This window comes from Hylobates moloch, unplaced genomic scaffold, assembly GCF_009828535.3.
Source record: "Hylobates moloch isolate HMO894 unplaced genomic scaffold, HMol_V3 SCAFFOLD_2, whole genome shotgun sequence".
Classification (NCBI taxonomy): domain Eukaryota; kingdom Metazoa; phylum Chordata; class Mammalia; order Primates; family Hylobatidae; genus Hylobates; species Hylobates moloch.
Window position 1 is genome coordinate 122,780,653 of NW_026652277.1, and position 14,797 is coordinate 122,795,449.

A 14,797-nucleotide genomic window follows, 5' to 3' on the forward strand; every position below is an offset into this window, starting at 1 on the left:
ACATGGGTTCTCAGGAACATAAATATGGCAACAATAGACACTGGGGACTACTAGAGAAGGAGGGGAGGGAGGGGGGCAAGGGTTGAAAAACTAACTATTGGGTACTGTGCTCATTACCTGGGTGATGGGATCAATCAGACCCTAAACCTCAGCATCATGCAGTATACCCATGTGATAGACCTGCACAGGTACCCCCTAAATCTCAAATAAAGAAGTTGAAATTTGAAAATAGGGAAATAATTTTAGAAAGAAATATTTGTGTTAGACATAATAAAGTGCTTAAGATGTCAATCAAAAATTTCCATTGGCTGATTATGCTACCTCATGCCTGTAATCCCAACACTTTGGGAGGCTGAGGCAGGAGGATTGCTTGAAGCCAGAGTTCAAGACCAGCCTAGTGAGACTGGTCTTGGCAACGTAGTGAGACTCCATCTCTACAAAAAAATTTAAAAAGTAGCCAAGCATGGTAGGGCGCACTTGTGGTCCTAGCTACTTGAGAGGCTGAGGCAGGAGGATTGCTTGAGTCCAGGAGGTCAAGACTACAGTGAGCTGTGATTACACTACTGCACTACAGCCTGGGCAAAGACTGAGACCCTGTCTCTTAAAAAAATAAAATAAAATTCCGTGATATGACTCTAGCTTGCATTTTACAACCTCATTTTTGGTCTCTCACTTCACAGTGATACACTTAAACTACTCTCCTTGCCATCCTCAAACATTGTATTAACTATTCCTGCCACACAAGTATATGGTACCATTAGCTCGGTTTGGACTGCTGTCTTCAATCTCCGTTAGAATCTCACTCTCTCTCCATGCACTCAAAAATACACCTCACGTGTAAAGCTTCTATAATGCTTCTGTATGGTATAGACCTCTCCTTTGTATTATTCATTTCATAATTTTTCTTTCTGTTTCTCTATTTTATGTATTCTCTTTCCCTGGAAATCAAGTTAAAGTTAAATATTTGTCTTTTTGGATTCATCCTCTGTATTTCTCATTTGTTTTTGTGTTTGTCTCATGTATTTGTTTCCTTCCTTTCTTCCTTCCTCACCTCCCATATCATCCCCTCCCCTTCCATTTTCTAATCTTTCACTTCTAAGCCACTTAACAGTCATTTCAAAATTTTCTGAGAGTGCTTTTTAAATTCTCTTTTTGTTTAAAATCTTTTATTGATGTTATATTGTCTCACATAGCTCTGGATATACTAAGTAGATGGTGTATAAAATTTCTTTTGTTCTCTCATTTATCTTGGTCTTTCTTTTCTTCTTTCTTTTCTTTTTCTTTTTTTTTTTTTTGAGATGGAGTTTCGCTCTTGTTGCCCAGGCTGGAGTGCAGTGGCGCGATCTCGGCTCACTGCAACCTCTGCCTCCCGGGTTCAAGTGATTCTCCTGCCTCAGCTTCCTTAGTAGCTGGGATTATAAGCGCCCGCCACCACACCCAGCTAATTTTTTTGTATTTTTAGTAGAGATGGGGTTTCACTATGTTGGCCAGGCTGGTCTTGAACTCCTGACCTTAGGCAATCTACCCGCCTCAGCCTCCCAAAATGCTGAGATTACAGGCGTGAGCCACCGCGCCCATCTGGTCTTTCTTAATTGTGCTGTATGTTTTATGATTCTTGGTTGACCCTTCAGATATATGAATGAGGGATAGGAATGATTTAAGGTCCAGTGGGAAGAGAGCCAGTTTTTATACCAGTGGTCTCACTGTCAGAATGAATAGGGGCGTATGCACAGGATCCAATATTTTACTGCTTGCCTGGATATTTCCTTCAGTCTCTTTAGAGAAGGGCCTCATATTATTTGCCTTAAGGCCATGTTTGCCTGTTTTCACATGTGTAGGTAGGAATGGTGTGTGAGAATGAAATGGGAATCTGGTCCTTTCACAAACCTTTCATTAACCTCCCTGTTTTCAAGCCCGTTGCTCGTTCTTGCCCTTTATCATACATGTGTGTAAGCAGAGTTTCTCAGGGTTCTGTTAGGAATCTTGGTTCCTACTTCTGCTGCAGCTCCTTCTGTTAATTTTCTTGGGTGTGGCTCCTTCAACTCAGTTATCAGTCCACACTCAAACTTCTAGAAATTTATTGAATTTGGTTTTCTGCTGATGCATCTCTCATTCTCTTCTTTATTGTGAATCTTTCTTTTTACTAGTTTGTCATTTTGATGGCTTTTAAAGAGTAACGTGAGGCACCTCACTTGGTCTGTTCAGCCTGCCATCTTGAACTGGAAGTCAGTTTATGCCTCCTAGAGAAAAAAATACTCTTATTTCTAAGGAGAATCAGTTATTAAACTGTAGCCACTTCCCAATCTAGTTGGAGAGAAAAAGCCTGTGTCAAGAGAGCTAAGTAACCCATTACTATCTGGAGCCCTGGGTAAAAATAATTGGCAAATGAACAATAGCATTTGGACTATTTTCAGTTTTTTTTTTTTTTTTTTTTTTTTTGAGAATGGGTCTTGCTCTGTTGTCCAAGTTGGAGTGCAGTGGCGTAATCATGGGTAGGTGCAACCTTGACCACGGTTCAAGAAATTCTTCCACCTTAGCCTTCCAAAATGTTGGGATTACAGGCATCAGCCACTGCACCTGGCGCCTGTTAATACTATTTAAAAATCCTTTTTAAATGGTTCGTTGGGAAGAGGAAAGCAAATATAGCAAGGATTTTTTTTTTTTTTCCCGAGTCAGGGTCTCTCTCTGTCACCCAGGCTGTCATAGAAAACAGCATGAAGTGCAATATTGAGACCTCAGCTCTCTGCAGCCTCCCTAAGTAGCTGGGACCTCAAGTGTGTGCCACCATGTCCAGCTAATTTTTTCTATTTTTTTGTAGAGATGGGGTTTCGCCATGTTGCACAGGCTGGCCTAGAACTCCTGAGCTCAAGCAATCCACCTCCCTCGGCCTCCCAAAGTTTTGGGATTACAGGCATGAGCCACTGCACCTAGGCTGAAAGCCAATATTTATATAATTCTTAAATAAATATGTGCCAGAATGAATTTTAAAAATTGAATTCTCATCATCCACCTCCCACCCAACCCCTTACCCTTCTGAGTCTCTATTGTCTATCATTCCACCCCCTTTTTTTTTTTTTTGAGAGGAAGTCTCGCTCTGTCGCCCAGGCTGGAGTGCAGTGGCGCGATCTCGGCTCACTGCAAGCTACCCCTCCCGCATTCACGCCATTCTCTTGCCTCAGCTTCCCGAGTAGCTGGGACTACAAAAGCCCGCCACCACGCCCAGCTAATTTTTTTTTTTTATTTTCAGTAGAAACGGGGTTTCACTGTGTTAGCCAGGATGGTCTTGATTTCCTGACCTCGTGATCCGCCCACCTTGGCCTCCTAAAGTGCTGGGATTAGAGGTGTGAGCCACCGCGCCCGGCCTATCATTGCACTCTTTACATCCATGTGTACAAATTTTTTAGCATCCACTTACTAGTGAGAACATGTGATATTTGACTTTCTGTGCCTGGCTTTTTTCACTTAAGATAATGACCTCCAGTCCATTAATGTTGCTGCAGAAGACATGATTTTATTCTTTTTCCCAGTGGAATAATATCCATTGTGTATATATATACCACATTTTCGTTATCCACTCATCCATTGATAGATAGTTTGATTCCATGTCTGCTATTGTGAATAGGGCTGTGCAAAACGTACAAGTGTGGTTATCTTTGATATATTGATTTCTTTTCCTTTGGGTCGATACCCAGTAGTGGGATTGCTAAATCGAATAGTAATTCCATTTTTAGTTCTTTGGTAAATCTTCATGCTGTTTTCTATAAAGGTTTTACTAATTTGCATTCCTACCAACAGTGTATAAGAGTTCTCTTTTTCGAGGATACAAACAAATGGAAGAACATTCCATGCTCAAGGGTTGGAAGAATCAATATTGTGAAAATGGCCATACTGCCCAAGGTAATTTATAGATTCAATGCCATCCCCATCAAGCTACCAATGACTTTCTTCACAGAATTGGAAAAAACTACCTTAAAGTTCATATGGAAACAAAAAAGAGCCCGCATCGCCAAGTCAGTCCTAAGCCAAAAGAACAAAGCTGGAGGCATCACGCTACCTGACTTCAAACTATACTACAAGACTACAGTAACCAAAACAGCATGGTACTGGTACCAAAACAGAGACATAGATCAATGGAACAGAACAGAGCCCTCAGAAATAATGCCACATATCTACAACTATCTGATCTTTGACAAACCTGACAAAAACAAGCAACGGGGAAAGGATCCGCTATTTAATAAATGGTGCTGGGAAAACTGGCTAGCCATATGTAGAAAGTTGAAACTGGATCCCTTCCTTACACCTTATACAAAAATTAATTCAAGATGGATTAAAGACCTACATGTTAGACCTAAAACCATGAAAACCCTAGAAGAAAACCTAGGCAATACCATTCAGGACATAGGCATGGGCAAGGACTTCATGTCTAAAACATCAAAAGCAATGGCAACGAAAGCCAGAAATGACAAATGGGATCTAATTAAACTAAAGAGCTTCTGCACAGCAAAAGAAACTACCATCAGAGTGAACAGGCAACCTACAAAATGGGAGAAAATTTTCGCAACCTACTCATCTGACAAAGAGCTAATATCCAGAATCTACAATGAACTCAAACAAATTTACAAGAAAAAAACAACCCCATCAAAAAGTGGGCGAAGGACATGAGGAGACACTTCTCAAAAGAAGACATTTATGCAGCCAAAAAACACATGAAAAAATGCTCATCATCACTGGCCATCAGAGAAATGCAAATCAAAACCACAATGAGATACCATCTCACACCAGTTAGAATGGCGATCAGGAAGCAACAGGTGCTGGAGAGGATGTGGAGAAATAGGAACACTTTTACACTGCTGGTGGGACTGTAAACTAGTTCAACCGTTGTGGAAGTCAGTGTGGCGATTCCTCAGGGATCTAGAACTAGAAATACCATTGGACCCAGCCATCTCATTTCTGGGTATATACCCAAAGGACTATAAATCATGCTGCTATAAAGACACATGCACACCTATGTTTATTTCAGCACTATTCACAATAGCAAAGACTTGGAACCAACCCAAATGTCCAACAACGATAGACTGGATTTAGAAAATGTGGCACATATACACCATGGAATACTATGCAGCCATAAAAAAGGATGAGTTCATGTCCTTTGTAGGGACATGGATGAAACTGGAAACCATCATTCTCAGTAAACTATCACAAGGACAAAAAAACCAAACACCACATGTTCTCACTCACAGGTGGGAATTGAACAATGAGAACACATGGACACAGGAAGGGGAACATCACACTCCGGGGACTGTTGTGGGTTGGGGGGAGTGGGGAGGGACAGCATTAGGAGATATACCTAATGCTAAATGACGAGTTAATGGGTGCAGCACAACAACATGACACATGGATATATATGTAACAAACCTGCACATTGTGCACATGTACCCTAAAACTTAACGTATAATAAAAAAATAAAAAAACAGTTCTCTTTTTCCCACATCCTTGCTAACATCTTTTTAATAATAGCCATTCTGACTGTGGTAAGATATTTCATTGTGGTTTCCTGATGATTAGTGATGTGACATTGAGCATTTTTCATACACCTGTTGGCCATTTGTATGCCTTATTTGCAAAATGTCTATTCATGTTCTTTGCTCACTATTTTTTGTTGTTTGAGTTCCTTGTATATTCTGGATATTAATCTACCTGTCAGATAACTAATTTGCAAATATTTTCTCCCATTCCACAGGGTGTCTGTTCACTCTGTTGATTATTTCTTTTGCTGTGAAGAAGGAGGCTTTTTAGTTTAAGTCTTTTTTGTCTATTTTTGCCTTGCTGTTGAGGTCTTACCAGGTAAGATTTTAATAGAAAGCCATGACTAGGAGAGTACATCCCTGACCGGAATAAGATAGAATACAGAAATGAGAAAATATTCAGAGAAATATAAGTTATCCAGTTAGGGATTGTGTTTTAGAGTAATGGGAAATGAAATGGAAAATGTAAGTAAGGTAAGATTATGAAGGATCTCACCTACAACCTAAGAGCAGAATTGTAGATTTTTGAGACAAGGGACTAACAGGCTAAGATTTATTGAGAGAGAATGTGCAGGTATGGAAGATGATGTAGAGTAACGAGCAGTTGCGATGCTGAGATGCCGGTGAAGAAACTATTACACTTATCTTGGTAGAAGATAGTGTAAACTTTCCCTTTGCCCTCTGAAGATTCACTAAAAATTACTGACAAGAGGCAGATTAATAGGAGAAAAGGCTTACAAGTTTATTTGATCATAGTTTTACCGTGACACAGGAGCCTCCAGAATGAAGATTTAAAAATTCAGGGGAAATTGTACATTTTTAGGCATATGTTTAACAAAGTATAGACAGCTGTAAAGAAATATAATTGGACAAAAAGATTATGTATGATCTAATGCTAACAGACTGAGTAGGGAAACCCAGCAAGGTCTGTCTGCCTAGATTTTTCTTGGCCTCTCTGAGCATGCATTCCTGCCTTTTGGGTATGGGCAGGACCTTCTCTGATTGGAGGTCTTATTGACTTAGAGTCAAACAAGGTAGGTCAGTTTTTGCACAGAAAGGTCCAGATGGGGATGGAATTGTAGTAATGTTTTTAAGTTTTATGGCTGGCTTTGGGGAAAAGGGGTTCTGGTTTCTGTAACCTACGTTGGGGAAGAGGGATTCCAGTTTCTATGGCTAGCCTTGCGGGGAAATGAGACTGAGAAACAGGAAGACTGGAGAAGGTCAGAGAAAAACTTCTGCTTCTAAAGTTTTCTTTTTTGTTGTATTGTTTTCTGAATCCCAGCAATAGTTAAGACCTGAAGTAGGGTGATAGCAGTCCAATGAAGTGGATGGGGCAGATGAGAGAGGAGAGATAGGAAGCAAAAATAAACAAGATTCCATAAATGGTTTGGGTAAAAGTAAGCATTGGAACCAGTGTAATTGGAAAAATGGAGAAACCTTCGATAAAAATTGGCAAGTTAAGGGGATAAGTTGATTTTTGGGGGAACAAATATAGTGAGTTAATTCCTTACCTTTCAACAATCTTTCCCACCTATGTAGCAGCTATTTTGGTATAATAGCGAAGACAGAGTATTCTCTGTGAATTCTTGTCTTTTTCTTGCAAAGCGATTATAGTTTCTTATGGATATATATATATATGTTTTTTTTTTTTGCCAAGTATTATGAAACTAAATTGCCTTATGGACTAATTTGGGGAGGGAGACATATACGATAGAATTTTTAAAGTATTCTTTCAGAATATCGTGAAGAACAGCTAGAATTAATTGGTTTGTAAGAGCTGGAATTTTACTTTAGATTTGGAAAAGCAGTTCACTTATAAGATACCTATCAAAAATCATAATAACAGAAAATTAAATTAAGTGAAAGTATACCAGCTTCATTGGGTTCACTAGGAACTATGCACCAACTCCTATGAAAGTGCACTAAGAGCTATGAGGAGATAAGTGATAGAGTTTTGTTTGGTTGGTTGGTTGGTTTTTTTTGAGACAGGGTCTCGCTGCATCGCCCAGGCTGGAGTGCAGTGACACGATCTTGATCTCCGCTCACTGCAACCTCCGCCTCCCAGGTTCAATGGATTCTTCTGCCTCAGCCTCCCAAGTAGCTGGGATTACAGGCAAGCGCCACCACGTCGGGCTAATTTTTTGCATTTTTTTAGTAGAAACGAGGTTTTGCCACGTTGGCCAGGCTGGTCTTGAACTCCTGACCTCGGGTGATCTGCCCGCCTTGGCCTCCCAACGTGCTGGGATTACAGGCGTGAGCTACTGCGCTTAGCCCAGTGACAGAGTTTTTGTTGCCAAAACAAAACATATGAACATATGATAGCTCTAATAAAAAATGCTGTTTCTTTGTTCTCATAATTGCAGTAGTTGAACTATGCTCCATTTCACCCGTAAAAGAGAAATAATCTGTACCTTCTTGAGTGGAGAGGGAGAAAGGAAATGAATGAAAGCAACGTAACTATTTATAATTAGTGAGGAGAAAGCTTAGGAAAAAAATGAGAAGATGCTTTAGAAATGTTAAAATAGCTTTAATAATAATACTTTGTTATTTTAAAGAACGTAGGCAGTTGTGATTTTTTTCCCCAAACATTTCGTCAGAGAGCAGAAAAGGTGCTGCCAAATTGCAGACTTCCACATGAAAGATTTCACTATGTCATGTGACCTGCACTAGAAGCAGGTTGATAACCCTGTTTTCATGGGCTGTCTTGCTTTCACAATGAATGGTCTCCTTTCGCAATGAATTTTTGAAGTTTTGTTTTTATTCTATGTAATAATTTGGTTACATGTAATTATTTAGCTGCCTTTAGAGTCATGGACTTGGAGAAGTGAAGGTTTTCTGGTCCAGTATTTCTCTAAGTATGTTCGTCATTTGTACTTAAAGAAGGGGCTCTGGGATCAATTAGGTCAGGAAACTGCTGAGTTAAAAAAGATTTTTAGTTTTGTGGGAGTTGGGGAGGTGAGAACATTCCTGAGACTTTAATATGCTAATATGAGTCTCTCACAGAGAAACAACATACAGTGTTTTACAAACTTACGTGACCACAAAACCTTTTTCTCGTGGTCTTGTTGTTACTCAGAACTCAAATCTTTTGAATTTACAAATAAATAGAACGACAGCAAATGGCTTATTCAAAGCAATATAGCAGTTTATTTAAAGAACTGGACTTGAACTAAGAACTTCTACCATCATATGTTTTATTTCTGTTGCCTCACCAATTCAGGAGAGTCTTTAAAAACTACATGATATTCTAAATTAGATCTGTAAAATGTACACAGACGGGTTTGAAAAAATCAATAAAACTACTGATTGAATTATTTTTAGTATATTTTGAATTGGCACATTGACTTTGATGAAAAGAGGATTGAAAGAGCCAAATAATATTTGAAACCAAAATCAACAATTTTGTGATTGGTGAACATTGTTATTTTTACAAAAAATCAGCTATCTTTCAAATATGAAATCTGATTTCCTTTCAAATTATAAAAAGCTCAAATGACGCAGTAATGTATATACCAGAAAACTTTGCTACCTTTCTAGAACGGGACTGGAGAAAACGACTCTTTAGTGTCTGTTGTTTCAGACCACATCTCTATATAATAAACATATATCTTTTAAAAACTTTAGCTGGACTCTGCATGTGCCTGTTATCTCAGCTACTCAGAAGGCTGAGGCTAGAAAATCCCAGAAGTTCAAGACCAGCTTGGGCAACATAGTGAGTCCCATATCAAAAATAAATAAACAAAGTTAAAATTTTACATAGACAGCATTATGGTAGACACAGTTCTTTAGCTCTTTTTTCTTTTAACTCAACAATATTACATGCTTATCTTTCTACATTAGAACATGTAGAACTAATGAAACTTCTCTTAATGGCTTAATAATGTTATATGGTGCTATTATATTAATTATTTATTTAATCAGTTTCCCATTGATAGACATTCAGATAGGTGTAATTTTTTACCCTCAGTGCCGTGGTATCTTTTTGAGCTTTTGTGTATGTCTGTAGTAGAATTATTAATTGTGGAATTGCTGGGACAAAGAATATGCACATTTAAATTTTTCTAAGTATTGCCAAATTGCCTTAAAAATTTTTTTCTCCCACTGCCAGTATCGCAAAAAGAAACTTTAAAATGGTATATGTTTCACTGAACTTAAGACTTTATACTTTTGTAATGCATGACAGAGTATCTTTCTTTGTTAAAATTATAGAGATAATTTATAAAGCAATGATAATTTTGATCTCTCTTTTTCTCCCCCACCCTCTTCTGTTCTTTACAGAGCAAACTATTCATGGAAGGATTTAGAAGCCTAAAAGAAGGAGAACCAGTGGAATTCACATTTAAAAAATCTTCCAAAGGCCTTGAGTCAATACGGGTAACAGGACCTGGTGGGAGCCCCTGTTTAGGAAGTGAAAGAAGACCCAAAGGGAAGACACTACAGAAAAGAAAACCAAAGGGAGATAGGTAATCATTTTTGCTTTGTTAATTTATCAGTTTATTGTACTTGGAAAGGATTTCTGAAAATGTTTTCATCTTACTGCATTTTATATCGTCTAGCCAAAGGAAACCACCATCATGTAGAATATATTAAATATCAGAAATATAGGCTATTTTACAGTTTGAATTATCTGCAGAATGTACTGAACTGAGCCTTCAGCATTAAGCACTGAATAGTCCCTTGACCACCTTTTCCACCAGACTGTTCTGAGACCACAGTTGAGGAGTTGAAGTTCCCAATAGATAGAGGTGCCCTTTTTTACACCCAGAATTTGCCAAACACCTCACCTCTTTTTTCAAATGAAAATGTACCTATTGTTTTGTCTGTTTTTAAAAGGCAGCTCACATATAGAAAGTCCAAATAATATAAAAACCATAAAGAGGAAAAAATCACTTGAAATCCTAATTAGAGGTGGGAATTATATTATATATGGTATTTTGAAACTTGTAATTTTTTTCACCTAATAGTATATTATAGAATATTTCATGTCAATTGTTATCACTTCATAAATTTTACTATATGAATGTACCAAAATATAATTTAAAGAACAATATGTTAGTGGATATTTAGGCTACCTCATGTATCTTGAATTGATCAATAACACCGTGGGAACTCTTAGATGTACATTTTTGAAAAGTTGTCTGATTATATCTTTAGGGTAAATACTTAATAGTGAAAAGTCTGGATCAAAAAATATGTATTTTAAAAATTTCGATACCTATTTTTAAACTGCTCTCCAGAAATGATTAGCGGGCCAGTATGTAACACCTCTGAAAGTGAGACAGCTCATTAAATGTTGTTGTTTTTTTTAAATCTTTTCCAGTTACATAGGTTAGAGATGCAGCTCATTGTTTGTGTTTTTTTCACATTATTTGATTACTTTGGAGGTTGAATATATTTTACATGTTTTCATTTTTATTTTCTTCTAAGAATTGTACATTTCTTGTCCATTGACCATATTCTATTGAGATGTTCATTTGTTATTATTGATTTCTAAGTTCTCTTGATATATTTAGGATATGAATCATTTTTCTCAAATAAAAAATAAGAAATTTTTTTAGCTTGTAAAATATATTTTAGCTTTAATGATAGTTTTTAAAAAGTATTTTGAAGTTTTGAAATTTTTACAAAGTCTGTGACTCTCTCCTTGATGTTACCTGACTTTGATTGCTATTTCATTTTCCAAACTACAAAATTAAAAATATACTATATTCATTTATGTTTTCAGTATTATTTTAGTTAATTTATATTTTACACTTAAGTGTCTCTTCTCTTTATAATCTAATTTACTTTTGAAGAAAGGACTGTAAAGGTCTAGATTTTCTTTTCTCTCCAAATTGGTAACCAGTTATCTCTGTAGCACTTGTTGCCTATTTCATATTTTCCTATTGTTTTGAAAAGCCATCCAGTGAAACAATAAATTCCATTTTCATTGACATTTTTAGCAGCTCATTTTGTACAAAAGAAAGTCCATGAATATGTGTGAAAGTTTAATGATACACTTAGCTTTTAAAGTGGTTTTCTGCTCCCATGGAGATAATACCTGCATACATACTTAAATACGTACAAGTAAAGCAAAGTAAAATAAAACAGCCCTTTATTTTTCCATGTCTTTAAGATAAAATCTTTAACAAAGTAGTTCTAGAATGCTTTACATTCCAATTCTGGGTTGGAATCAGTATGAGAGGGAGAATAGTGGAGGTTGAGATTTGAAGAGTAAGATAGGAGGACATTTTTTCATATTGGATCTTGTCAACCATTGTAAGGACTTTGATTCTGGAGAAAATAGGAAGTCATTGGGAAATTTTAGGTCGGAAAGTAACATGATCTGATTTACTCAGAGTATCATTCTGGCAGCTTCGATGACAACACAATGTGGAGAGGCAAGGATAGAAGCTGAAAGACCACTAAAGAAGAAGCTCCAATAATACAGAAAAGAGATAGTGGTGGTTTGGACAAGGGTAGTAGCAGTAGAAGTGGTGAACAAAAATTCTGATATGTTTTGAAGGAAGAGACCATAGAATTTACTGATGGATTGATTAGATGTGGACTATCAGAGGAGAAGAGTCCAGGGTGACTCCAAGGGTTTTTGGCCTATACAACAGGAAAGATTAAGGGACTATTTATCAAGATGGAGAAACCTACAGAAGGAGCCTGAAATCAAAAGTATAGTTTCAGACATTTAATTAGAGATACATAATGCACATCCAAGTGAAGATGTATATTAGGCAGACGGGTACACTATATGGAGTTCCAGCACTGGAGTTAAAAAATTGGCAACATTTAGCAAAAAGATGATATTTACAGCCACAAGAGGAAATGAGATGACCATCACAGCGAGTATACATAGGCAAGAAGAGGACTAAGCCCTGGGGCACTCTAGCATTTAAGAGTCAAGAAGAGGGAGGAACAGCAAAGGGCACTAAGTAAGAAGGTGGGAAATAGGAGGGAAAGTCAGGGAAAGAAAATATTTCAAGAAAGGGTATCAGGTATGTTAAATAGTGCTGATGATGAAATGATCACGTAAGATAACCATTGAAACTTGACCGCTTAGCAACACGGAAGTCATTATTGAGGTCTGAGGTTGACAAGAACGGGCTCAGTGGACTGGTGGGGGTGAAAGCCTTCGTGGGTTGTATTCAATACAGAGAATGAAAACAGAGGAAGCAGAGACAGCAAGTTTAGACAATCTTTTGAGAAGTGTTTCTATAATAAATGGGAGGAGAGAAACAAAGCAGTAGCTAAATGGAAGAAATTATAGCATGTTTATATGTTCATAGGAATGGTCTAGTGCAAAGGAAAGATTGAACATGCAGGAGAGAGGAGAACGATTACTGAAGTGATTTCCTTGAGTGGGTGACAGCATTGGGATTTAAAGCACAACTGGGGGAGCTGGTCATGTGAGCACAGAAGGTTCATTCTTACAAACCTGGAGGAAAGGCATAGCTTATGGGCACAGATGCAGGTGGTAGATAGATATGAAGGTAGGCTAAGGCGAAATTTCTCTTTTTTATGCTGGTTTTTTTTTTCTTTGAATTTGAAGCACAGTCATCAACCAAGAGTGATGGTAGAAGAGTAGGTTTCAAAATTTAACAAGAAAGATGTATAAAATAGAAGAATGAACACATTGTAGAGAAGAGGTACAATTTCAGGCTGTGCCAAAGACCCACATAAGAATAGTGGATATGAATTTTAAAGTCAGTTAATATGATTGTGTTTTTTCTCCAGCCCTTGTTGACTTCATGGCTACAGCTGTGAAATAGTCATTAAAATGATTTAACTAGAGTTGAGGTTTTTCCTAGTTGAGAATGACAAAGGGCACTGGAGATGTATGTAGGGCAGCAAATGTAGTGATGGATGATAGAATAGAAACTGTATAAAGAGTGAAGACATTGAAAAGGTGGTAAGTAAACACATGGGGTGTGGGTTGCAGTGGAGTCAAAGAATTGTAGTTGGGGTACTGATCTGGCAAGGTACGAGGTGGTGGTGGTCAGAAGTGAATAACTGTTCCAACTGCTTACTCTTACTGTGTGTCTTATTGTGATTAAAACTTTGACACACTTAATATCTAATAATTTCCAACTTTCTATTAAGCTAAGGGTGTCCATAATTTTTGTCACTAGGATTAGCAATTCCAGTTTTCCATGCGCCACTTGTTTTTACAAAATGATGTAGAGACAACATACAATAAAATATTCAATAAACATAGAGACTAGACTCCTGTATAGAAACTGACACCATGAGAAAACAAGATTTGACAGTGTGTTAGCAAGAAATGGATCTTTGTCAGCTGATGGCTGGAACAGTTACCAAGGTATGATTTGCTCCCCAAATGTTTAAAAAACTTCAAAGATCTTTGATAACTTTCTTGATTTCTTTCATGGGTATTTCCTGAGACAGTTTTAGTAATGAGAATAAAATTGTGCTTTGATCCAGATTTCATGTTTATTAGTACAATTATGTGAAGCAGCCTTGAAAATCTTATAAAATATTCTGATTCTCTTGTTATTTCCTGTTGCTATTTTTTTCTTGATAAGATAATGTATTGTATTTCAAAGAACAGGCTCTTGAATTATTTATTTATTTATTTATTTATTTATTTATTTATTTTTTGAGACAGAGTTTTGCTCTTGTCACCCAGTCTGGAGTGCAATGGCTTGATCTAGGCTCACTGCAACCACTGCCTCCTGGGTTCAAGCAATTCTCCTGCCTCAGCCTCCCGAGTAGCTGGGACTACAGGTGTGCACCACTGTGCCTGGCTAATTTTGTATTTTTAGTAGAGATGGGTTTTCACCATGTTGGCCAGGCTGGTCTCGAATCCCTGACCTCAGGTGATTCACCCACCTCAGCCTCCCAAAGATTACAGGCGTGAGCTACTGCACCTTGCCTCTTGGATTAATTTCTGTTATACTGTTTTTCCCCTAATACTTCCTGTGATTATTTTTATTTCCTTCTATTTTATTTTATTTTGACTTTTATTATGAAAATTTTTAGAATACAAAAAGGTAGGAAAAATTAGGTATGGTCACCAAACATGTATGCCCATCTTACATATTTAAAGTGGCTTCTTTTTCCTTTTTTAATAAGCATTTTGTGTGGAGATATTTTAAGACTATGTAAATATCCCATTCACCATCAAACTTTTAAATTTTCATTTATTTATTATATTAGTCTGAACCAGGGATTTCTGCATTTTTCTGGAAGTTATAATCTGTAACCACCATTATTTATTTTACTGCCCAAATTTCCCAGATTTGACCAGTAGGAGCCCCTTC

General features: G+C 37.3%; 1 protein-coding gene across 2 annotated transcripts in view; it reads left to right on the plus strand.

Moving 5' to 3' along the window:
* Nucleotides 1–14,797, plus strand: part of LIN28B (lin-28 homolog B) — a 139,705-nt gene that overhangs the window by 76,458 nt on the left and 48,450 nt on the right. For both annotated transcript variants that reach the window (XM_058430340.1, XM_032155885.2), the window contains one exon: nucleotides 9,804–9,988. In XM_058430340.1, the coding sequence (XP_058286323.1) occupies nucleotides 9,804–9,988 (185 nt within the window). The remainder of the gene's footprint in view (nucleotides 1–9,803; nucleotides 9,989–14,797) is intronic.